This window comes from Rattus norvegicus, chromosome 1, assembly GCF_036323735.1.
Source record: "Rattus norvegicus strain BN/NHsdMcwi chromosome 1, GRCr8, whole genome shotgun sequence".
Classification (NCBI taxonomy): Eukaryota; Metazoa; Chordata; class Mammalia; order Rodentia; family Muridae; genus Rattus; species Rattus norvegicus.
The window spans coordinates 21,964,438-21,988,372 of NC_086019.1; the positions used below are offsets into that span (position 1 = coordinate 21,964,438).

The 23,935-nt window shown below is 43.1% G+C and overlaps 1 protein-coding gene across 9 annotated transcripts in view; it reads left to right on the forward strand.

The window, feature by feature from the left end:
* The window catches only part of Akap7 (A-kinase anchoring protein 7), a 262,161-nt gene that overhangs the window by 57,935 nt on the left and 180,291 nt on the right, over positions 1–23,935 (forward strand). For 6 of the 9 annotated variants that reach the window (XR_005487784.2, XR_005487783.2, XM_039081121.2 and 3 more), the window contains one exon: positions 18,796–18,943. Coding sequence is in view for 4 of the 9 variants with exons in the window: in XM_039081121.2 (XP_038937049.1) it covers positions 18,796–18,943 (148 nt within the window). In the remaining 5 variants the exon portion in view is untranslated. Of the gene's footprint in view, positions 1–11,725; positions 11,901–18,795; positions 18,944–23,144 lie in introns of those variants that run through there. The other 3 variants (XR_010054020.1, XR_005487780.2, XM_039081134.2) reach the window with 3 other exon arrangements.

The following is a 23,935-nucleotide window of genomic DNA, read 5'->3' on the forward strand; positions in this document are numbered from 1 at the left end:
TTGGGGCCTTTATTATGTAAATGTAAGAATGATTTGAATTCTGCGATGCTGTGACAGCTGGTTTGATATTGGGTGTGGAGACTGGGTGGCTACAGGGAGGTCTGTGGCTGTGTTGGCCAAGGGTCGATTCCCATCCTGGGTGGGCAGGATAGCAGAGGGTATCACGGTGGTCAGAAGGGTGCATAATTTAAGACTGGTGCATTTTCTATCTCCGGGATACCTTTCAGCGAGTTCTAGTGCCCACTGTCAGCTTTCTTCTATGTTGAGTCCTCCCTAAGTTGCTCACTCCCTAAGTGGCCTTCAAGGAGGTGCTCTTCCTCCTCCTCCTCCTCCTTCACCTTCCAGAATTATGGGTCTATATCACCAAGGAAGTTATTTCTCGAATTTTCTACTTAATACTTTTAAAGTGTGGGTAGCCACAAAGAACTGAAAACTTACATGAAAGGCGTGGCTTCTGACTGCCTGTTTAGAGTCCATGTGCACTTTCTATCCACTCACTCGAGGCTGACTGGCCTACTGCTTTCCATTGGAAACTCCTCCCTGGGCAGTAAGGAAACGATATGTCAGCAGCCTCCTGGGTGTCCTGTAATCCAGTGACGTGGACCTAAACGAACTCTCCTGGGCTTGAATCCCTAACTTCCAGTGTTATTCAGGTGGAGAAGTAGAGTGAGATAGTTGCAAGTCACTTCAGATACTTTGGGTGTTATTTTAAAGGGTATTTTAACTGTAATTGTGCAATGTAGACAGTTCAAAATTACATGACGAAATATATAATATATGTATATATAATGTGTGTGTATGTATATATGATGAATATAATGAAACTGTTCGTTATGCAGCAGGGCTTCATTAGCCCAGGCTAGCCTCAAACTCGAGATCCTGCTTGAGTCTCTTGAGCATCAGGATTGAGCTGTATGACCACACCTGACCACAAATAAAATTTTATATCCCATTCCGTTTGTGGTAGCTTAGCCACCCGTCCCTGGCAAGTGGCTTGCTTTCCAACTCTTTGCTCTCTGAGCATCGTGGCAATGAGCATCCACGCTCAGTCCCTTTGGGAGGTTGCCATCATCTTAGAGAACGAAGTTTTGGCACAGAACCTGCAGTCTGGTACTCTAACAGTACCCCAGACTGACTTTTAGAATATGGAGTACCTGTAGTTCCAATCACTGTATTTGAGGACAATATCTGTTAGGTCAGTTCTTGGTGCAGGGACAGCAAAGATTCTAAATAGGGGACTTGTAGAATTGGACCAGCCCTTTAAGTTCTCAACCATGTTCCCAGCATTGAAAAACAGTGCCCAAAAGGTGCCTTATTGAGGCTGGAGAGATTTGTTGCTCTTGCAGAGGACCCTGGTTCAGTCCCTAGTACACATGGAGGCTCACAGCCATCTGAAACTCCAGTTCCGGGAGATGCGATGTCCTCTTCTGACCTCCAGAGATACCAGGCGTACACTTGGCACACATCCATACATGCAGACAGAACACTCACACATGTAAAGTGAAATATAAATGTGAAGGTGTCCATGCAAACGTCTGCAATACCAGAGAAAGGTTAGAAATGAGGACTATGGTAGAGGAATGCTTAAGTCAGCTACGTAAAGCGTACCAATGATTTCAGCATAGGTATACGAGGACGCTCTAACAGTGTAAGAAAGACATGAAATTTAGAATGTGCACCATCACTAGAGAACTGTAATGAAGTTTGGTAGGTTGCTTTGCACAGCATTTACTGTGGCTTTTAATGTTCCCAGCGTTCTTTTAGCCAGTGGTTTTTCTGATGGATGCGTGAACAGAGCTGACTTCATCCCTAGATGCAGTCAACACTCCTTGGCACATCGAGGATACTGACTCAGCTATGGGTTCCAATGGAAGATGGCCCTGGTGACTGAGTTCAATAAGAAGTGGTTATGGGCAGGTCAGGGCCTACAGTAAGTCAGGAGTGAGGGAAGCTACCAGTTTCAGAGAATCTAGGCTTCCCGTCACCTTGGAGCATGCTTAGTGTCTAGGAGAAACCTACCAAGGCTTTATTTAAAATGGTTTATTATTATACTTGTGTGTGTGTGTGTGTGTGTGTGTGTGTGTGTGTGTGAGTGTGTGAGTACATGAACATGTCCTGGTATACACACACACACACACACACACACACACACACACACACACACACACACACGAAGGTCTGAGGACTTTTGGGAGTCTGCCCTGTCTTTCTACCACATGGGTTTCAGGTAGCAAACTCAGGTCATCAGGCTTGGCTGCAAGTGGCCTTGAGCCACCTCACCAGGCCATGTCTTTTATACAAGGAAGTGATTGGGAATCACTGAGTAGACCAGACTGGCTTTAGACCATGACTTGACATGCTAGAAGGACATTTGTAAATAATTTTGGGTGTTAGACTGAAGCATCCCCAAGACACTGGTGGTTCTATTGTTTGGATCAATGACTGTGTTTTAAAGTAGCCTGCTAGGTATAGAAGAACTGTAGATTAGCAGAGACAACTTCCTAAGGCAGCAGGATAGACAGACAGTACACTGCCCTCAAGGTTCAGTTTCCTTCTTTCCTGTAGTCTTCATCTTTAAATGACCTGAAAAACTATTATCCACACTAACGTTAAAGGCAAGTTCAAAGTCTGAGCTGTGACAGTGTGTTTAGGAAGGTAAAATATCTCACTAGCCTCAAGGATAGAGGGGGTGCACACTGGGAAAGCACTCAACCCACCAAGGTCCAGCCCCAGGCCAATGTTGACTCTGTAAACCACTTATAAAAAGGACACTAAAACAACTACTCTTTGAGGGGAAATCTATGTAGTAAAGTTGAAGAAATATGAATTGTCTTGTTTTATAACCCAAGGAAAAATCACTTGGTGTCTTCTGGGTTGTGCAATGGGGCAAGCATTCTTTGCTCCTGTTCTGAAATCTCTACATGGCATTTGGCAAATAGTCTGAGATCATTTTATAGAGAGGTTTTCATTTTGGTTTGAGTCTCCAGCTGGTTTCCTTGTATGTCCAGAAGGACAGTGGCAGAGGGAACGTCTTCAGGTTCTTCTAGAAAGGTGGTGGCAGTTTAGAAACCTGACAATAGACACAACTGTGACACCAATGGGGAAACAGAGCACACAATATCTTTTTGTGGTTTTAACACAGGATCTCATTGGTATTCCTGACTGACTGGGAATCACTGAGTAGACCAGGCTGGCTTTACACTTTAAGGAACTCTGCCCCACCCAGTGCTAGAGTTAGAGATGTGTGCTGCCATGCCAGTATGTACGTGGCGTCCTTAGTGAAACTAGGATGGAGAATTATTATAGATACTAAGTTATGTGCAAGTCTGCTCAGAAGCAACGCGGATAGCAAAATCTGAATGAGAGACCTCTGGGTAGGAAGCAAACCCGTGGGTGAAAGATGAGGGTCATTCCAGATTCTCACTGCAGAGGAAGAAGGCAAGGAGAGTGTGGAGGGCCAAGGAGGAGACGCCTCCCAGGCGTACCAACTTCAGAAAGGGAGGAAGCCCCTACAGCCACAGTTGTGTGATTCGTGGATAAGGGTAGATTTTCTGTTATGGCAGACAGGATGGGTAAGCTTCATAGGACTGTAGCAGAGGAAGAGGAAAATGTTCTAGAAGTCTAGAGTCTGTCTCCCATAGCCTCCACCCAGTTTCCAGAAGACCAGATACAAGCTGTCTTATAACCGTCTGTGGAACAGGGGTGAGTGGCCCATTCCTGAGATTCTCAGATCAGACAGCTTTACTAAGCTTTACTGGAAGCACCCAGTCCAGCACAAACTCCTTGTGAATCCTTGAAACCAGTGCTAATGGCTTAACTATGTATAGTTCTTAGTTTTGAGTCACTTTTACGTCACAATATTCAAACGAATCCTCTTTTGTCTTGGTGGCATTTTAACTCTAAACGTTCAATGAAGTCTAGTGTCAGATGGGCCTACCAGAATGTAAACTTTATACCCCTTTGTACTTTGAACATCTTTAAGAATCCAGAAACCGTTGAGAGCTTGCTGTGCCAGAATCAGCCAGATAAGCTTGTCTGTTTCTACAATGGCAGAATTTATCGAACAGCAACAAATCCTCAGGCGTTTCAGGTTTCACTGGTTGTAGCTTGTCACGTGATGTCAACTTCCCTTGGCAGCTGGCCGTTGGAAAATGGGTTTTAATCCCATCTTAATTAACATTAACACTTTAGTCAGACATTTCAATTATATCTGTGCATCCTATATCTATAGATGTAGGTTATGGAAATAGATATGGGAGTTAAAGATGACAGAAAGAGTTCAAGGAGTTCATAGAGGCCTTATTGGGGGCGGAAGCAGGGAGCAGATACAGAGGTAGAGAGGGTCACCTCAGTGATTAGACTGATGAATCTGATTGGAAACAATGAGCTAGAGTGTAGAGTCATGTGTGAACTGGGTTTCAGGGCAAGTTGAGCTGCAAGGATGAGATGTAGGACCGGGAGACTGCAGGCGAAGAGCGGGACTGGTCTGGATGGGAGACGGGCTGCAGTGAACAGCATTGTGGGATTGAGCTGCGGTGTGCCCCCGAGGACGGCTGGGAGTTCTTTGCCAGTCACTGCCAACGAGTCGAGCCTCAGCCTTAGATCTTATGAGGTCTGGGTGAGGGTCTGGTGTGTTTGATAAGTTCCTGACTTGTTTTTCTGATAAGGTTTTAGTATGTATGTCCATGTGCTTATATGGTTCCAATCTACTTCACTTTAAGTAGGCTTGTGATGCCTGTTTACTTTTAGGACCATGTTGTTTATCAGAGAGAGGATGGTACTGGATAGGTGTTGGTGTCTGTAAGATGCTGCTTGGAAAATAGTCACTCTGGGCTGAAAAATCACTGTTTTACACAGTGGGGAGTAACTTAAAGCAGGCGGAGCCTGATCACCACGGAAACACTTAGGGCTGATGGAGAGCTAACTCCCGACTTCATTGGCTCCTGTTGGTCCTGATTGACTTAGAGAGAAAAGACACAGTTAACCTAATGGTACATGCAAGAGTGGAGTGGAGATTCAAAGGAACTGTTAGCATTTTTCTGAAAAATGTCCCTCAGAATGTCTTCAGAGTTTCAAGAATTACATGACAGAGCAGACGTCAACACTGATGTATTAAATAAAGTTAACCTGACTCTCAGGACTTGACAGTCTGCCATTCATTGAATGTCACATGTCACAACAGGCTCCTTTGCATGGGTCAAGGTGGCTGTGCTCCTCCGCGCCGTGGTTACATAGCACAACTTGACTTAGCACATCTTAACGTACGTCTTTACGAGCACATGTACACGTGGCCAAGCTCCCTTAAGCTGGAACTTTGTCTTCTGCAGAAAGAAGAGAGTCGAAGAACCACAGAGAGGTTCTTAAAACCTCTAAGTGTAAACATTGTTCCTGGACATGGTTTTTGAGTCTTTGTGAGTTCACAGAGCTGGCGGATCACCTTGTGTGGAACATATCGAGCAATTATATAGTCATTTTCAGAATCATTTTTCAAATGCACATGATCAGCAAAGTCCTGTTTTTACTAGTCATTTTATATCACTACTGTTTGGTAGAATATAGTTTAAGAATTAAAAAATATGTGTATATGCGTGCATCTGTATACATGTACTTTAGTTATTTTCTATTAAGGCAATTTATAGAAGAAAGTGTTTAATTTGGGGCATACAGTTGCACAGAGTTAGACTTCATGATCATAGCAGCAGACAGATAAGCATGGCGCTGACATAGGAGCTGAGAGCTTACATTTTGATCTACAAGCACAAGGCAGAGAAGAGGACATAGGAATGATGTCAGCTTTTGAAACCTCAGAGCTCCCCACCTCCCAGTAACATACCTCCTCCAACAAGGCCACACCTCCTAATTCACTTGGGACCAAGCATTTAAATATATAAGTCTTTTGGGGTCATTCTCAAACCGCTATAGCTTGTGTGCATGTGTGTCTGTGTGTGTATATGGAGTGAAAATGCACTTTTGTGTCCATGCATATGGAGGCCTTGGGTAATAATAGCCTTAGAAATGGGGCCCACCTCCTTGGAGACAGAACCTCTCATTGGTTTGAAATATACCAGTTGGGCTAGACTGACTGGTCAGTGAGCCCCAGGACAGCTTAAACCAATTGGAAAAAATTCAAAAGCAGAAATAATGTAACTAGGAATGGAAATTAGTTTTAATCTGAATTTTAGGGGAGATTAATTGGCATTAATTCTAGAGTCCAGAAGAGTTTCCATGGAGTCCTAAAGGGAGGAGACCTCATGCCACAAAGAATACACTCCCCACAGGAAAGGGGACGGACACTGTTAGAGAAGAAGGCAATGCCAAAAAGTAATTCCTCCTGCCCCCAGATTTTGCCATGAGTCAGCCAGCTTTCGTCTGTGGTTAGTTTTAGATTTTTTTTCTAATAGTCTGAGCTTGGACCCACAATAGATTGAGAGGTTTTCTGGGAATCTCTGAGCTCAAACATTATAGAATAGTATCTCTACTATCTCTACTATGTATCTAATAGTATCTCTACTACGTATCTAATAGTATCTCTATTAAGTATCTAATAGTATCTCTACTAAGTACCTAATAGTATCTCTATTATCTAATAGTATCTCTACTAAGTACCTAGTAGTATCTCTATTAAGTACCTAGTAGTATCTCTATTAAGTATCTAGTAGTATCTCTACTAAGTATCTTATAGTATCTCTACTAAGTATCTTATAGTATCTCTACTAAGTATCTAATAGTATCTCTACTAAGTATCTAATAGTATCTCTACTAAGTATCTAATAGTATCTCTACTAAGTATCTAATACTATCTCTACTACGTATCTAATAGTATCTCTATTAAGTATCTAATAGTATCTCTACTAGGCCCTGCCATATGTGCTTAGTGGATGCCAGAGAAACTTGCTGGCCTGGTCCTGCAGGAGAAAGTAAAGGCAGGAGACCAAGGCTGTGTGTGCTGGGTGACCAGTCAGCCTCCCTGACATCGAGCTGGTCCTGGCACCTCCAGCTGGCATCACTCACTAACAGTATCCCTCTGAAAGGCTACATTGCTGAGGATGTGCAAGGTGTTTTTGGTCAAAGGACTAAATGTGCTTTGAACTTCCTGTGCCTGGAGCTTCCTTGCCTTCCCTGCTGATCCTCTGCAGCCATCTTTCCAGTTACCAGGCTGTGGCAGGCCAGCATCATCTGCATATTGCCAGAGCTGCTCTGCAAGGACACTCAATCTGATGGCAAAATGCTCCAAACCAAAGCAACCCGGGAATATCGTCACTCACGGTGTAAGTTTAAGGCGGGTCACCTGCTCACTCTGGATGTAAATACTGATCTTGTAGGTTAGGCCTAACTGAGACTGTTTTCCCATTAAAAAAAAAAATACAGTGTTTCTGAACGTTTTTTACTCACTAGTATTTGCACCCAAAGACAAAAATTTCAGTTTAAATTTAATTTTTAAAATAGAGTATTATAACATATTAAAAAGGTATAAAGGGTACCTGATCTAATTAAAATTACCCACATTTGCTTTAACTCTGTTCTGTGATAGCAAGCATTTCCCCCCACAAACAGCTATTTTCAGGGAGTTTGGAACATGCATCGGGAGTTAAGTTCGTTTTTCTAATCAAGGAGAACGTGGGTGGTTAAAGTGTTGCAGGGTACTGGCCCACCTCCACAGGGTTAATGGTGGGTGGAGGAAAAAGAGAATCTGTGGCTAGAAATGTAATAGAAGTCCCAAGCAGGCCAATCAGCTGAAGGTATTTGCGAGGCAGTAAAGGCTTATCCCCGGGGTGATGGACAGGCTCATCAGCCAACCACCTGATGTTAAATATAATTACCCACACAAAGAATTGCTACCTTTTTTTTTTTTGAGACCACCCCTTCTCCATATGAGCAAGCACAAAGGTTGAAACACTAAGTGTGATTAATTTATGGTGGACTTCTTTTCCCCCACTCCTAAATGTAGGGGCCACGTTTTTGTCAACCATTCACTTTAGAAGCAGACGAACAGGTCCTGGGGAGATGGCTCAGTCAGTCATGTGCAAGCAGGAGGTTCCTAGCACCCATGCAAGAAAGCCGGCCTGGCACAGTGTAATGGTGGCACTAGCTAGCCAGGCTTAGCTCAGGAGTCCTGCTTTTGTCCTCGAAGCTAACCTGGCAAGAGCATTTTTAACTGTCGGCAAAGGCCTAAGCATGGCATTATTTTTACACTGCCCTCAAGCTGATGGCCAGAGCATGAACTCCTCTCTCTTCCACCTGAATTAGATTGTGATAATTGTTTGCACACCTTTAGTTAGAGCAGAGCCTTTCTTTTGACCTCGGGCTCCAGCTCCTGTCAAAGAGACTATTACGTTGACTCCCCAAGTGGTCTCATGCTTTTAGCAGTCAGCCCTCCCTGTTTAAAACCCTCCCAGCCTCTTGAATTACAACCTCCCACACCACTGCTCAACCTGCTCGGACATTCAGGAAACAGGCAAACCAATTAAGTCAGGGCTGGGAAAGGGTCACCTGGAAAGAGTCAGGGTGGATGGAAAATCCTTGATACCTTCGCCACGCACAAGCTTCCTGGCAGGTGCTGGGTGTATACAAAACGAGGATGAGGTGGTCAGGTAGGATAGGTCAAGTTTGGCCCGTCTGGCTTGTGCATTCACATGCACATACCATACCAAACTACATTTTGTTTAATATGATATACAGTTTATGTAATTTCTTTAGCTCTAACCACTCATGACACTGATTCCTTCTAAGTTTTTCTTTTCCTACCGAGTACATTGCTTATTTTATTACTATAGGGGTACTTTAAAAAATGGAATGATCCTTTATCTTTAAAATCTTTAAAAGAAAAGTGAGTGTGGAAGTTACTGGTGACTTCTCATGACTTTTTTTTTTTAACTGTGCTTTTTAAAAAGCCGTGTGTAATGTGATTTCAAAGATATACACTAATGTGTTTCAAAGATAACCTTGAGTACCTTGGAGCACACATGCAATCAGGGTAATTATATTGGCAGTAGAGAAGGGGACAGTTAATTAAACATTTACATTTGGAATGTGGACGGATGGAAGGTTATAAATGAATGTTGGAAATAAACTTAACTTTCACAGCAGCCGTGAGGCCGGGCGTCTGATGAGCGCACAGCTGGCAGCCCTCGGCACAGTCAGGACAGATGCGCTGGCGGGAGGCTGTTGTGTTGAGGAGGCTGTCGATGGGAGTGATGGGAAGGCAGGAAGCCAGTCTGGGAAACTGACACTTCCTAAGTGGGGACGAGGAGGGCGCACTGAGCCTGTACACAGGATTGCTGCAAAAATACTTTGCAACTTTCTAGATTAGTTATGAGTTATCAAAGAGTGATGTCTGTAATTAAATGATGCCATTTATTTGTCTCCCCTTTCTTAAATTACTGGGCTCTACCTTCTGTGCACTGTGGCTGTTCACCTCTTCTTTGGAGTGTGTGCATAGTAGGTCTGAAGATTTGTCTGGAGAGAACCTAATTTGGACGTTTGGTTCTGACTATAAACATAGGATGCACTTTTATCACCATACAGATATGTTATAATATGTAGGCCATTTTTGTTTTTTTATTATTTTATTACTTTATATTTGTTTATGTGAATGAATGCCACATGCATGCAGCTATCCACAGCAGCCAGAAGAAGGGAGCACATCCCTTGGACTGTAGTTAGGAGTTGTGAGCCAGCGTACATGGGAACCAAACGTAGGAACAAGTAAGTGCTCATAACTACTGATCACCAGCCCCTGGGTCTCTCCTGGTCACAGGGAGTGAGAAGCATTTACTGTGTGCCCATAGCACTCATGTGCCAGGGTGCTGCCATTCGCTGGGCTGAGAATCCTCAGGCTGCTCCTGAGCCTGTGGCTGGGGCCATTAAAGCTCGTGTCTGTCACAAGCAAGCATGAGCGGGTCTGAGTCTGCATAGTTGTTCTGACCGAGAGAAGTCAAGGAGGCCTGTAGTTCCCCGGGGGCAATTGTTTCCTATCCTGGTGGGTTGCGACCACCTCGGAAATTGTAGTTATGGTAAGAGGGCCCAGGTGATGGGGAATTTGAAACTGATGTTTTCCTCACATCTCTATGCCAATTCCAATATTTTTTTTAATAATTTGAATACCAATCTATTAAGTTTTTTTTAAAGATTTATTTTATTTATGAGTACACTGTAGCTGTCTTCTGACACACCAGAAGAGGGCACCAGATCTCATTACAGATGGTTGTGAGCCACCATATGGTTGCTGGCAATTGAACTCAGGACCTCTGGAAGAGCAGTCAGTGCTCTTAACTGCTGAGCCATCTCTCCAGCCCAATTTTAAAAGTTTTAATACACCGCTGAAGAAGAAAGCCTTCTACCGCTCATGTAAAGAAGTTATTGCTTTTTTTAAAGAATTTTTTTTTAAGATTTATTTATTATGTACACAGAGTTCCACCTGCATGTACACGTGCAGGCCAGAAGAGGGCATCAGATCCCATTACAGATGGTTGTGAGCCACCATGTGGTTGCTGGGAATTGAACTCATGACCTCTGGAAGAGCAGACAGTGCTCTTAACCTCTGAGCCATCTCTCCAGCCCAAGTTATTGCTTTTTAACTAGCTGATGCCCAAAGGATTAGGCTACATTGGTTCAGCTCTTAATTTACATCTTTAACTTTGGTTTTAGGTCATTGTCGCAGGAATTTCTTGAATTGTCTCACATATTTCTTTAAAAATTAATTGTATCTAGGTATTAAAAATAGCTAGGGATTCTGAAAATTAAGCTTATTGTCAGTAGGACAAATGCCTTTGTTTTATTTGCTTATGTAAATTGTGATTATTATAAGAAATAACAGTAAGATGTGACATCTGTTACAAAAACTCTTAACCTTCATAATGAAATTACCGTTTCGTCGTTCTGAACAGTAACTGTCACAGATTGTTGAGTTTCCCTATTCCGCATCTCTCTCAGAATTGAGGATGGATCTGGATGCCCAGTAACGTGAGTCTGCACACCCTTTGGCACAGTTTAAATCACGCAGAGCCTTGGGTTGATGTAAATGATGCTGTGAGTGCTCCCCGAGTAAATCATCTCCACTGTTTATCAGTTAGATTCCACCATCAGACCATGGGAATATACTTGGCAGGCTCGCGGGGTATTTCTGAGGATTTGGCTGCTTGGGCGCCAAGTTACAGTCAGTGAAGCAGCTCAGAGCTTCATGGCCATGCCCCAAGGCTGATCAATGGCCCTGACCGTCCCTGATCACCAAAGGGCGGTGTCTCTTGAGTCATCTGTGATAATTAGGACAACCTGGAACCTTCTGTTTGATATTCATTTCCACTAGGCAATCGCTTGCTTCAGAATATAATATCCCGCATTTACTTAACAATTGAATGTTTTTTTTTTTATTTTTGACAAGTTCATACAAGCAAATAGTACACATCTGTAGGTAGCCTCTATTTTTTTTCCCTTCAGTGTCATCGTGCATAATGAATGCATTTATGCTGAGCACAGCTGTGTGTCTGAAGCCCTTTAAACATTTTCCCTGTTAATCCAGGGAAAATAACATTTATATGAAATATTAGACTGTCATCCTGCATGCTTCAAACACCAAGTTTGTAGTGTTGTTAGCACAGAGTTTTTCTCCGTCTGAGGCAACCTCAGCTCACTTAGGTTTTATTATAGGCTGTGTTTTCCTGGATTTAACAATTTGAGGCTTTTCTTTGCACTTTCCTAGCATGGTAATACCTTCTGTCTTTACCAGGACACCCGGGGAAGGGCAGAGCTGGCCTCTGACAAATTTGGGAGTCACTGGAAGTCCTGAGCCTGCACACAGTGCCATCCCACGCAGTGTTAACTTGAAGCCATACCCTTGAGTGGGGATACCTCTGATCTACAGATTCCTCATAAAAACAAGACCTTTCTTAGCCTCGCCTCAGGTGATGTCTGACTTTAATATAGGCACCAAGTTTCTCAGAACGAAGCCTTTGTTTCTTCTTTATTTCCTTTTCGAGGTAGGGTCTTCCTATATAACACACACCGGTCCATTTATTATAAAAGAAAAACATGATTGGCCAGAGCTAGACGGTGAGATGAATCCAGGTTTATGAGAGAGAGACAGGCTACCCAGTGCATTCTCCAGAGAGCAAAGATGACGCCGGTGTCCCAGTAAATATAAGATTAAGCAATTCTCACCTATTTCTAGGTTATTAAATTTTTTATTTTGACCAAGAGACAGAGCTCCGACTCTCTTGATGCCTTTCTGAAGTGTACTTTCTGTGTATTATGAGTTAGGGGATTTTTGTTTTACTTGCTAATCAAAGCCATGGAGGTTGGCTTGCAGGTGCTCTTGTAGATCTCTCATTTCTCTGGGGCCACCGAGATGACTTGGTGGGTGAGGGTGCTTTCTGAAAAGCCTGAAAACGTCAGCTCAGTCCCCAGGTTCCACACCAGAAGGAGAGGACCAGCTCCCTCGCAGTTGTCCTCTGACCTCCAGATGTGCACTGAGGCATGCCCCATCCGAGTAACTAACTAAATATGTGTGAACAAAAAGAATCAGTGACATCTTATAAAACGAAAAGAGAGCCTGGCAACTCTGGGCAATGTGGCCATTGTGCTCCTGGGAACTGAAGACCTTTTCCTAGGCTGCCACTGTCTGCTGGAGGGACCATTGCCCGCTCCCCTAACCTTCCTAAATCTCAGGGGAACAGACATACAGTACACTATACACACACGCACACATACAGCACACATGCACACATGCACACATACATGCACATATGCACATACATGAATGCACAAATACAACCGTGCATGAATACATACACGCAAAGTAGACAAGTAAAACCATTTTCATTTTCTCAGAACTTTTTCTCAGACACTTGATTTTACTTAAAAATAAGCAAACAAAACCTCCATTGGCTCTAAAATCACACCCCACAGTGGTGGTGAGTGACCTCAGTGCTGAACCTGAATCTAGCCTCTACGCAGGTCAGTGGAGGAAGTAAGAGAGTCTGGCACTAAATAACATGATAAACCAAACGGACACAAAACATGCATCCTGCCGGGTCTAGAGGTTTTCCCCTCTGTATCCTCTATGCCCTCTGGCTCTAACACTCTCTCTGCCTCCTCTTCTGAGCCCTGAGGGGAGGGATTTGATGGAGACGTCCTACCCCTTAGGACTGAGGGTTCCCAGTGGGCTAGGCACTGACCCATGAGCCTAGCAGAACGTTGCTAGGAGCCATTTTATTGCTGTATTCCTTTAGCACAGTGGTTCTTAGCCTTCCCAACACCAATGCCCTTTGAGACAGTTCCTTACGTTGTGGTGACCCCGAACATAAAGTTATTTCATTGCTATTTTATGACTGTGGTTTTGCTACTGTTATGAATTATACTGTAAATATTCGTATGCAGGATATCTGCTGCCCCACAGAGGTCGCCATCGCATGTCGAGGACTGCTGCTTTGGCAGGACAGTAGTGGTTGATTTTGCCTTAGGTCCCTGGCTTATCTGATCTCAGGTCCCGGGTTATCCAGGCAACGATGGCGATGGACTCCATCTCATAGAGTGGCCTTAAATCCCCTTATATACTGGTTGGATTCTCCCACAAGTTTTGTTCCACAACTGCACTAGCACCCCTTGCAGGCAGGTCACCACTGTAGGTTAAAGGGTGTGTGGCTGGGTTGGCGTTGACCTTTCTCCTTTGATAGTGTGCAGAGTACCTCCCTGTACCACGAACACTAGTCAGTAGGGCCGAAGGCTGTAGCCAGGCACCAGCTCCACTTCTCCATGTTTAATGAGTTATGTAGGTGCTGAGTTCAGCAATGGGGCCTTGCTCTCACCTTGTAGAGAGCAACTACTAGCCCTGGCATGACTCATGTCCTGTAGTAGAAAGTTCATGTGGAGCTATCCAGTTGGGGCCCCATCTCCTCTGTTATTAGGCCATTTCATTTAGGGAGCCTTTATACGTGTATATATATTTTAGAAAGCGTCTACTACATTGGTTCCGTTCGACTTCTCAAATAGCTGTGAGTTTTATCTGCCCTTTTCTGTATCCCCTTTTTGACCCCTCTTCCCCCACCCTTACTGTTTGATCCTCCCATTCCTTCCCCACCCTCGCCCGTCCATAACTGTCTACTCCGCCATCTTAGGGCAATCCGTTCTCTCTCCATCCCACGGCCCTTACTGTGTAAATGTGCAACATTTTCTTTATCCATTCATTCATTGATGGACATCCAGGCTGTTTCTGATTCCGGCTGTTATGAACATGGTTATCAAATGCTCTGTCGTGGGATGAAGTGTCCTTTGGGTATACGCCTAAGACATACGTTTGTACCCAGCTCCTGGGAGCTCAGCATTGACTTCCGTTGTGGCTGTATAGGTTTGCCCTCCCACCAACAATGGACGAGTGCTGCCCTTACCCCACGTGCCAGCAGGAGCTGTCAGAGCTCTCACTTGTGTTTTTGATCTTGGCCGTTCTGACTGGTGTCAGATGAAATCTCAAAGCAGTTTTGATTCGTATTTCCCCCCGTGACTTAAGGATGTTGAGCATTTCTTTGTTTCTCGGCCATCTGTGACTTCTCTTTTGAAAATTCTGTTTAGATATGCACCCCATTTTTACTTGGGTTTTTTCCTTATATTTGAGGTCTTCATGTAATTTGCGTTGTCCCTCTATCACGTGTATCGTTATTAAAAAACGGTTTCCCGTTCTGTAGCCCGTGTGCTGCTTTGTCAGATGGCGTCCTTTGCCACACAGCACCTTTTTGGTTTTAGGAGTTTATTTTTATTTTATTAGTTTATTTTTAGTGCCCAGGCTATTGGTTCCGTTCAGAAAGCTGTGTGCTGCTGCGTTCCGCACCGTCCCTCACTTCCTCTCCCGTCAGCTTCAGGCTATCTGGTTTTATGTTGAGCTCTTTGATTCATTTGGAGTTGAATTTTGGGCAGGCTGATAACAGCGAATCTATTTGCATTCCTCTACATGCAGCCAGCCAATTTGACCAATACCATTTGTTGAAGAAACTTTTTTTTTTTGTCGGTATATATTTTTGGCTTCTTTATCAAAAAACAGGTGTCCATAGATTTGAACTTATTTTGGGCTCTTAAATTGAGTTCCATTGATCAACAAATCTGTTTCTATGCCAATACCACAATGTTCTTTTTTATTACTATATCTCTGTAGTACGGCTTGTAACTAGGAATAGTGACACCTCCAGCAGTTCTTATTTAGGATTATTTTAGTATCTTGGGTTTTTGTTTTTGTTTTTGGTTTTTGTTTTTTGTTTTTGTATTTCCATATGAAACTGAGAATTGTCCTTTCAAGTTCTGTAAAGAATCGTTGGGTATCAAACCAGATACACCCAAACTAATAGAAGAAAAGGTGGGGAAGAGTCTCAATCATATGGGCACTGGGGAAAATTTCCTGAACAAAACACAAATGGCTTATGCTCTAAGATCAAGAATCAACAAATGGGATCTCATAAAACTGCAAAGCTTCTGTAAGGCAAAGGACACTGTCATTAGGACAAAATAGCAGCCAACAGATTGGGAAAATATCTTTATAAATCCCACATCTGATAGAGGGCTAATATCTGGTATATGCAAAGAACTCAAGAAGTTAGACTGCAGAGAGCCAAATAACCCTATTAAAAATGGGGTTCAGAGCTAAACAAAGAATTCTCAGCTGAGGAATATCAAATGGCTGAGAAGTACCTAAAGAAATGTTCAAATCCTTAGTCATCAGGGAAATGCAAATCAAAACCACCCTGAGATTCTACCTCACACCAGTGAGAATGGCTAAGGTCAAAAACTCAGGTGACAACAGATGCTGGCAAGGATGTGGAGAAAGAGGAACACTCCTCCATTGTTGGTGGGATTGCAAGCTGGTACAATCACTCTGGAAATGAGTCTGGAGGTTCCTTAGAAAATTGGACATTGCACTACCTGAGGACCCAGCTATACCTCTCCTGGGCATATACCCAAAAGATGTGCAACTTAAAACAAAGACACATGCTCCATTATGTTCATAGCAGCTTATAATAGCCAGAAGCTGGAAAGAACCCAGATGTTCTTCAACAGACGAATGGATACAGAAAATGTGGTACATCTACATAATGGAGTACTACTCAGCTATCAAAAACAATGACTTCATGAAATCCATAGACAAGTGGATTGAACTAGAAAATATCATCCCGAGTGAGGTAACCCAATCACAGAAAAACACACATGGTATGCACTCATTGATAAGTGGATATTAGCCCTAAAGCTCGAATTACCCAAGATATAATCCATAGACCACATGAAGCCCAAGAAGAAAGATGACCAAAATGGGGATTTCCCACTCCTTCTTAAAAGGGGAACAAAAATATCCATAGGAGGGCATAGGGAGGCAAAGTTTAGAGCAGAAACTGAAGGAATGGTCATCCAGAGCCTGCCCCACATGGGGCCCATATATATATATATATATACATATATATATATATATATATATCTCCACCAGAACTAGATAAGATTGATGAAGCTAAAAAGTGCATGCTGACAGGAGCCAGATATAGATGTCTCCTGAGAGACACAGCCGGAGCATGTCAAATACAGAGGCAAATGCCAGCAGCAAACCACTGAACTGAAAACAGGATCCCTGTTGGAAGAATTAGAGAAAGGATTGAAAGAGCTGAAGGGGCTTGAGACCCCATATGAACAACAATGCCAACCAACCAGAGCTCCCAGGGACTAAACCACTACCCAAAGACTATATACATCGACTAACTCATGGCTCCAGCTGCATATGCAGCAGAGGATGGCTTTGTTGGGTACTAATAGAAGGAGAAGCCCTTGTAGTAGGGGAATGTGGAGGGGACGATAAGAGAGGATGGATGGGGAGGGGAACACCCTTATAGAAGTAACAGGGAAAGGGAATAACATTTGAAATGTAAATAAAAAAATCCAATAAAAGAAAAAAGAAGAATTGGGTTCTTCTTGGGGATTGCATTGAATCTGTAGGTTGCTTTTAGTATACTGACCATTTTTAATATATTAATCTTAACAGCCCATGAAGATATCTTCTTCAATTTCTTTCTTTACTGTCTTCAGTTTTTTATATTATTATTTTATATTATTATTAATCAAATCTTTCACTTTTCTTGGCTAGAATTACCCAAAAATATTTTTATTATTTTTGAGACAATTGTGAATGTTGTTTCCCTGGGTTCTTTCTCAATTCATTCGTCATTTGTATATAGGAAGGCCATTGATTTTTGTGTATTGATTGCTTTTGTGTCCTGCTGTTTTGCTGAAAGTGTTTATCAGCTCTACTAAGTTTTCTGGTGAATTTTTTTAGGGTCACTTATGTATACAATCATGTCATCTGCAAATAAAGATACTTGGACTTCTTCCCTTCCTATATATGCCCTTTCGATCTCCTTCAATTGTCTTATTGCTCTAGCTAATAGTTGAAATATCATATCAAATATATATGGAGAGAACAGACAGCATGGTCTTATTCCTGATTTTAGTAGAAATTCTTTGAATTTCTTTTTGGGTACAGTGATGCTGGCTGTGAACTTGCTGTAAATTGCCTTTATTATGTTGAGGTATGTCCCGTGTATCCCAAATCTCTCCCATACTTTTATTATGAAGGTGTGTTGGATTTTTGTCTAGGATGCGTTCAGCCTGTGCAGGTAGAATAGAATTCCAGAACTGAGTTGGGAAGGGCTGTAGTGGCGGATGGGGAGCAGTTAAGAGCAGGAGCCAGTTAAATCTACAACACAAGCATGTCTTACTACACCATTAACTATCAAGGGCAACAACAGCCTTTTGGATAAATAACATGATATTCCATACAATGGAGCAGGTAGAGACAAAAGCATTTTGCAATCAGTGTATTAATATTGATGTGTCAAATTTACTGATATAATGGAACTGGATTTTAAGAAGCACTGAGGATAAAACCATATTCATGTGAAAAGTAAAAATTGATTTTCATTTGCACAGGAAAAATGAAACAGAGCAAGAGCACATGGTTTCCTGCCATAGAAAAATTTCTATAAATTTTTATTATTCATAGGGGGAAATTGTATTGGTAGAAAGTAAAAATTAATAGAGAAAGTAAAACTCAGAGACTGTGACTTGGGACTCTGAGGTTGAAGTGTCAGGACACTGTACTGCTGAGGAGAGGGCATGATACTACTGGCTGGGTGGCTACAGTAGCACCAGGAGGACCTTGCTCCAGTCTTCAGCGTCCAGCTGCCCCTGCTGTAATGAAACAAGGAGAGGCAGACGGAGAAAGATGCAGACAAGCCACTGGTCTCCCTGCCCTGCTTAAATCTGCTTTGTCCTCAGGCGGTTTTTAGGTAAGGGTTTAAATAATGTGTTAGTGTTACCAGAAGGTTCGTCTCCCTGTGAAATACGGAGATCAGCAGCACTTTAAAACCACCCACCCACGGTGCAAATGGTCACTTTGCCCTTGATCTGCCTTAGCTCATGGTTTCTCAGTTCTGACGCTTAAAGATGTACAAAGTTTCAAGTGCTACCACATCAGGTTAGCACTTTTAATTGATGGCTTTACATGGAGCCCCCTCACCCCCATACATGGAGACTTTAAAAAGCAAAAACAACCCCCCCAAACAAACAACCAAACAACCCACCCCCCAAAAAAAACAAAAAACCAAAACAAACAAACAAAAAAAAACCAACTTAACAATTTTGTGGCGTCTATTTCCAAGTGCCAGGAGGCAGATCTGAATCCAAAATGTAATATCAGGTTCTGAGAGATTGATAGAAATATGAACTGGCTGCCCAGTGAAATGATTGCCTGACATGGATTTGTTTTGTCATTTCAAGGGAGTGAGAAAAATAGAGCCTGGATTGTATGAGCAATTTATCGACCACAGATTTGGAGAAGAAATACTGTACCAAATAGATCTCTGCTCCATGCTGAAGAAAAAACAGAGCAATGGTTATTACCACTGCGAGTCTTCGATCGTGATCGGTGAGTGCTGAAAACATCATTCAGTAATTTATTCTTGATTTCTTCACATCACCTCTAAAATAAATATTTCAGGTTTTAATTTTCAAAGTACCGCGGGGGGTTTTGTTTGTTTTGTTGTTTTGTAGTGCTGCAGCGGAAGATGTGTAGAAAACTTTCCTCTCAGCTTCTTAGGTCTTGAAATGTCGACGGAAATTTGTTTCTGTTTAATTTCATTTCATGAACATAAAGAAAGCCCTTTCTTCAGGGAGCGCCACGTGACCACACTGCTCTGCTTCTGGCCTTACCATGGTAGCTGCCATTAAGAACAGGTAGTGACCGGGGGGTTGGGGATTTAGCTCAGTGGTAGAGCGCTTGCCTAGAAAGCGCAAGGCCCTGGGTTCGGTCCCCAGCTCCGAAAAAAAAGAAAAAACAACAACAAAAAAAAAAAAAAAAAACAGGTAGTGACCGGAAGTATCGCTACCGGAAGAGGAAGTGTAGGTGGCCTGTGCCAAGTCAAGACTTTGTTGCCTCTATAAAGAAAACATGCTCGGAGAGGAAGCGAAGACCCACACACAGATGGCTCATGCGTGAAGGCTGCCTGTGGGGTTCCATGGGGCCAACCCCAGTAAGTTCCCAGGAGGAAAGAGTGCACAGGAAGAAACATTCTGTAACCAGAGAGCTACCATCGCCTACCTTCTGGTAGGTGGGGTATGCTTCCCGGGAGCCTGCTCTGTTGGACTCAACTGTACTATTTGTAGTATGAGACACCACTGCCAAGAGCTGAACCTGATTTATATGCTTTTAAGTAACCTGAAGATAAATATACATTTGTAAATATTTCAAGTTCTTCAGCCAAAGTAATTTCTCTCCACATCAATTTCAAACAACATCCTGTGTTGGGTCTACCTATATCCTGAAAGAGTCATCAAATGACTGAAGTTTATTGAAGGTTTTAGAAAATGTTCAAGAGGCAATTTTATTTTCGAATTCTTTTTTCAGAGGAAGCATGACAAGCCATCATCATTCCAAAAGTGTTGTTTTAAATAGGAGATTTAAAGGGAGTTTGAGTTTTACCTCTGAAACCCTGCAGTCCTGTCTCAAGGAGGATGTTCATGCATTCAGAACCCGCGCAGGGGTCCTCCTCTGTCAGGTTCTGCTGACATTCACACAGACGGGAGATGCGGATCCACTTTGTAGTGTGGATTTTGCCTGGTTTTCCAGGTTTCCCCTGGAATTAGGTTAGAGCAACCTTGAAAAGGGGTGTGGGCTTCGTTTGCTTCCCAGCTCAATTAAGACACAGGAAGAAAAGGTAGATTTTACTGAAGATCCTAAGATTTGGCATTATAAAGCCTATTGTGTACATCTGATCAATGGCCAGCAGGGGGCTCTGTTCCGCCAGCCCCACTTCAAGCTACTCCAGGAGGTTTCTGTGTTCCTGTTCTTTGTAGGCTGGTCACCACATTTCCCCCACTGCCTGCAATGTTCATCTATGCAACGTCTACCTCAGAGTGACTGTGTTGCATTCTGCTCCAGCCAATTCTGAGTTTTTGTACCATTTAACTTTTAAAACTGTATTTTGCTTACTACAGATACTTTAGTTTTTCTACCCATCTCGTTTACTGATGATAATAGGAATTTTAAAATGAAGCCTCCTTCTAATTTACTTTATTATAGTTAAGTTTAATATAAACTGGAGCTCCCCCCTTTTCTTCGCGCCTGTGCCTACAGAGAGCCCTGGGTCTCTCGTCTGTTACTCTGCACCCTGTTTTTGAGGCAGGAGGCTCACTGAGGCTGGAGTGGCGGATGAGCGATCCCCCAGGATCTTCCTGTGTCTCCTTCCCCAACTGGGCTGGCAGATGCTGTCCTCCATGCCTGGCTTTTGTGGTGGGTGTTGGGAGTTGGACCTCAGGTCTTCACACTCACTTCTTCTCAGCTAGATCTTCCCAGCCCCCATCTGCGCTATGCATCTCCGTAGCATTATTGCTGTTCAGTAAAGATTACATGGAAATCTGGTTGTTAAAACTGTGAAACACGGGTTTGGTTTTAGGAATGTATTACTGCCCTACAGATCTTTGAACATTCCTGCAGCTTGGTGAAGTGTGTACTAGGAGACCACACTTTGGCAGCCCGACATGCTAGCCCCACATGCTAGCCCCACATGCTAGCCCCACATGCTAGCCCCACATGCTGTATTTGATTAGTAAAGAGATTCGGTTATTTGTTTCGTAATTTGAGTACTTGTTATGGTTTGAAGATCAAGTGTCTCTTATTGGTGTGTGTGTGTGTGTGTGTGTGTGTGTGTGTGTGTGTGTGTTTGAATTTGATTTGGAGACACTACTTGAACTTTAGGACTGTGGCTTTCATCCTTCCTATTTCTGTGACCTTTAATTCAGTTCTTCATGTTGGGGTGAGCCCCCACCCCCATGAAGTTATTTATAGCTGCAATTTTTCTACCATTGTGAATCATAATGTAAATGTCTGTGTTTTCTGATGGTCTTGAGCACACACCCCTGTGAATGGGTGGTTGGACTCCGAAGGTGTCATGACCCACTGGTTGAGAACCTCCGCTTTAGGAGGTAGAGCCTGGCTGGAGGAGGCAGGTCGCTAGGGATGGAATTTGAGTATCTTGGTTTCCTGATGTGCAGGAATATGAGCAAGTTCCCATAGCCACGGGCTGCTCCTGCCACCAGCCTTCCTGTGTACTGAGTGTAGGCCAGCTGTGAGCGCCAACCTTCCTGTGTATGCAGTGTAGACAGTTTTGAGCTAAAGCAAGCTTTCCTTGGTCTGTGCTGTTGTCCTTACCACAGGGGGAACGGATATGCTCACTAATGTGGGGTGATTTTGTATTACAAACGTCCGATTTCTGTCTTCTTGTGAACACTCCCAATGCGCCTGTGTTGTTCCAGTGGCCCTCAAAGTGCCTTTATGTCCTGCACGGAGTAGCAGGCTCACTGGAGTGTGTCTGAGTATTCACCCTGCCCACTGTACATACCCACTGCGGCCATTTCTTCTCTGTGCTTTCCCATGGAGTAAGTGTTAGAGGAATTTGAGAAGAAGAGGTGTTGCTGTTCTGCCCTGGCCAGTGAGGCTCTGTCTCTGAGGAGGAAAGGAAATGCCATAAATACCAGGGGGCTCTAAGCATTTTAGCTCCAGTAGTGCAAATAAAGCACTTTTAATTTTTATTACCAAAGCAAGAAAACCAGGGACGGTTGTTTATGGTCCACTTAAGCGAATACAAGCACAGTGAGTGAGTACACCTGGTGTTATGTCTGTCTTATCGTTGGCCATATGTAGCCAGTTTTCATAGTGTAGGCAGTTCTTTCTAGAAGGCCACCTTGTGAGAAGAACATTCTGCACTCTGCTCCAGCAGGCTCACAGCTTTCGTACACAGGTTCCCACAAAGTACAGGGGATGTCTTCAGGTGTCAGAAGAGACTCGTTTGAGTTGTCTCATAATAAGACTTGGGAGGATGATATGCCTGCCTATCATTGACCCCCTTGGAAACCTAATTCGACCTCTCAGCTAAAATTTGAATGTAGAAAAAGGAACCCAGTTTTCCTGATGAAGTCAGGGATGAGAAACATAGCCCAGAAATCCTTAGGGCTGTGTGGGCCCTTGACCTGGGCTGGGTGTTTTAATAGTGCTCAGGCCACTGTGTTTCATTTACATCTCCTTAGCGAAGGTAATTGACCCCTTTGTAAGGCTGAGGAATGATTTAGGGTTTTCAAATACTGGTTTACTTTCAACTGAGACATACTTTATAGGAAGCACTGGTGAAATGGGAAGGTCTAGATGTCTTATTCCCAGAGCAGTGTGTTTACTTATGACTTCCCAAAGCAGAGGTAGAAACAATAATTTTGGGTTGTGTGGTGGTTTGAATATGCTTGGCCCATAGGGAGTGGTACTATTAGGAGGTGTGGCCTTGCTGGAGGAAGTGTGTCACTGTGGGGGTGGGAAACTCTGCCCAGTGTAGAGGAGACAGTCTGCTCCTGTTTGCCTTCAGAACAAGATGTAGAACTCTCAGCTCCTCCTGCACCATGTCTGCCTGGATGCTGCCATGTTCTCTCCTTGATAATAATGGACTGAACCTCTGAACCTATAAGCCAGCCCCAGTTAAATGTTGTCCGTATAAGAGTTGTCTTGGACAGAACTGGTTACAGCTGTTAGGTTGGAGTAAATGTTAACTGTAGTTTTTAATAAAGTCATATGTACTGTTCTCCAGGAATGGATATGAAAAGACTCTTCAGAGATGTTGGGTGTCACAAGTGAAACCTACCTTAAAGTGGTTTTTAAAGCTAATTGAAGAAAGGTCCCTAAAGTAAATTGAAGAAATCCTCAAATCTTCTGAACTTAGAAGTCGCCAATGACTGTTGCAAAAGACAGATAAAAAAGGGCTGAAAGCACTACTGGATAACTTTGAGAAAGGGCTATTTTCAGATGGCCTGGATGGACATCAAAGAAATCAAACTAACCCCTTAAATAAAAATTTATTGACAATAAATAATTAAAAAAAAAAGAATTGTCTTGGTCATGGTATCTGTTCACAGCAATGGAAACCCTAACTAAGAGGGGGGGACTCCACCTTTTTTATTTTTTATTTTTTTTGCTTAATGATAATTATTTTATACTGATTTGGTGACATAGTACAGTGTGTTTACTCCTCTCTGAGATATCATGAAATAGAATAAGACATAGCCCTGGAGAATGACACAGTGTCACTGGCAGCTGAGACAGCTTCCAAGAAACAGGAAAGAAGAGGGGATATTGTGAAATAGAATAAGACATAGCCCTGGAGAATGACACAGTGTTACTGGCAGCTGAGACAGCTTCCAAGGAACAGGAAAGAAGAGGGCTTGTTCCTGGCAGTATGGGCTTTTGGTATTGCACCATGGAAGAACTTTGTAATTTTGTCTTTTGGGAGAGACGAGGGGGAGGAGAATTTAACTGAGCATGAAGAAGGTGAGGGGTAGAGTAGAAGGTGTTTTAGAGCATTGGGGAGGGAAGCAGTGGGCG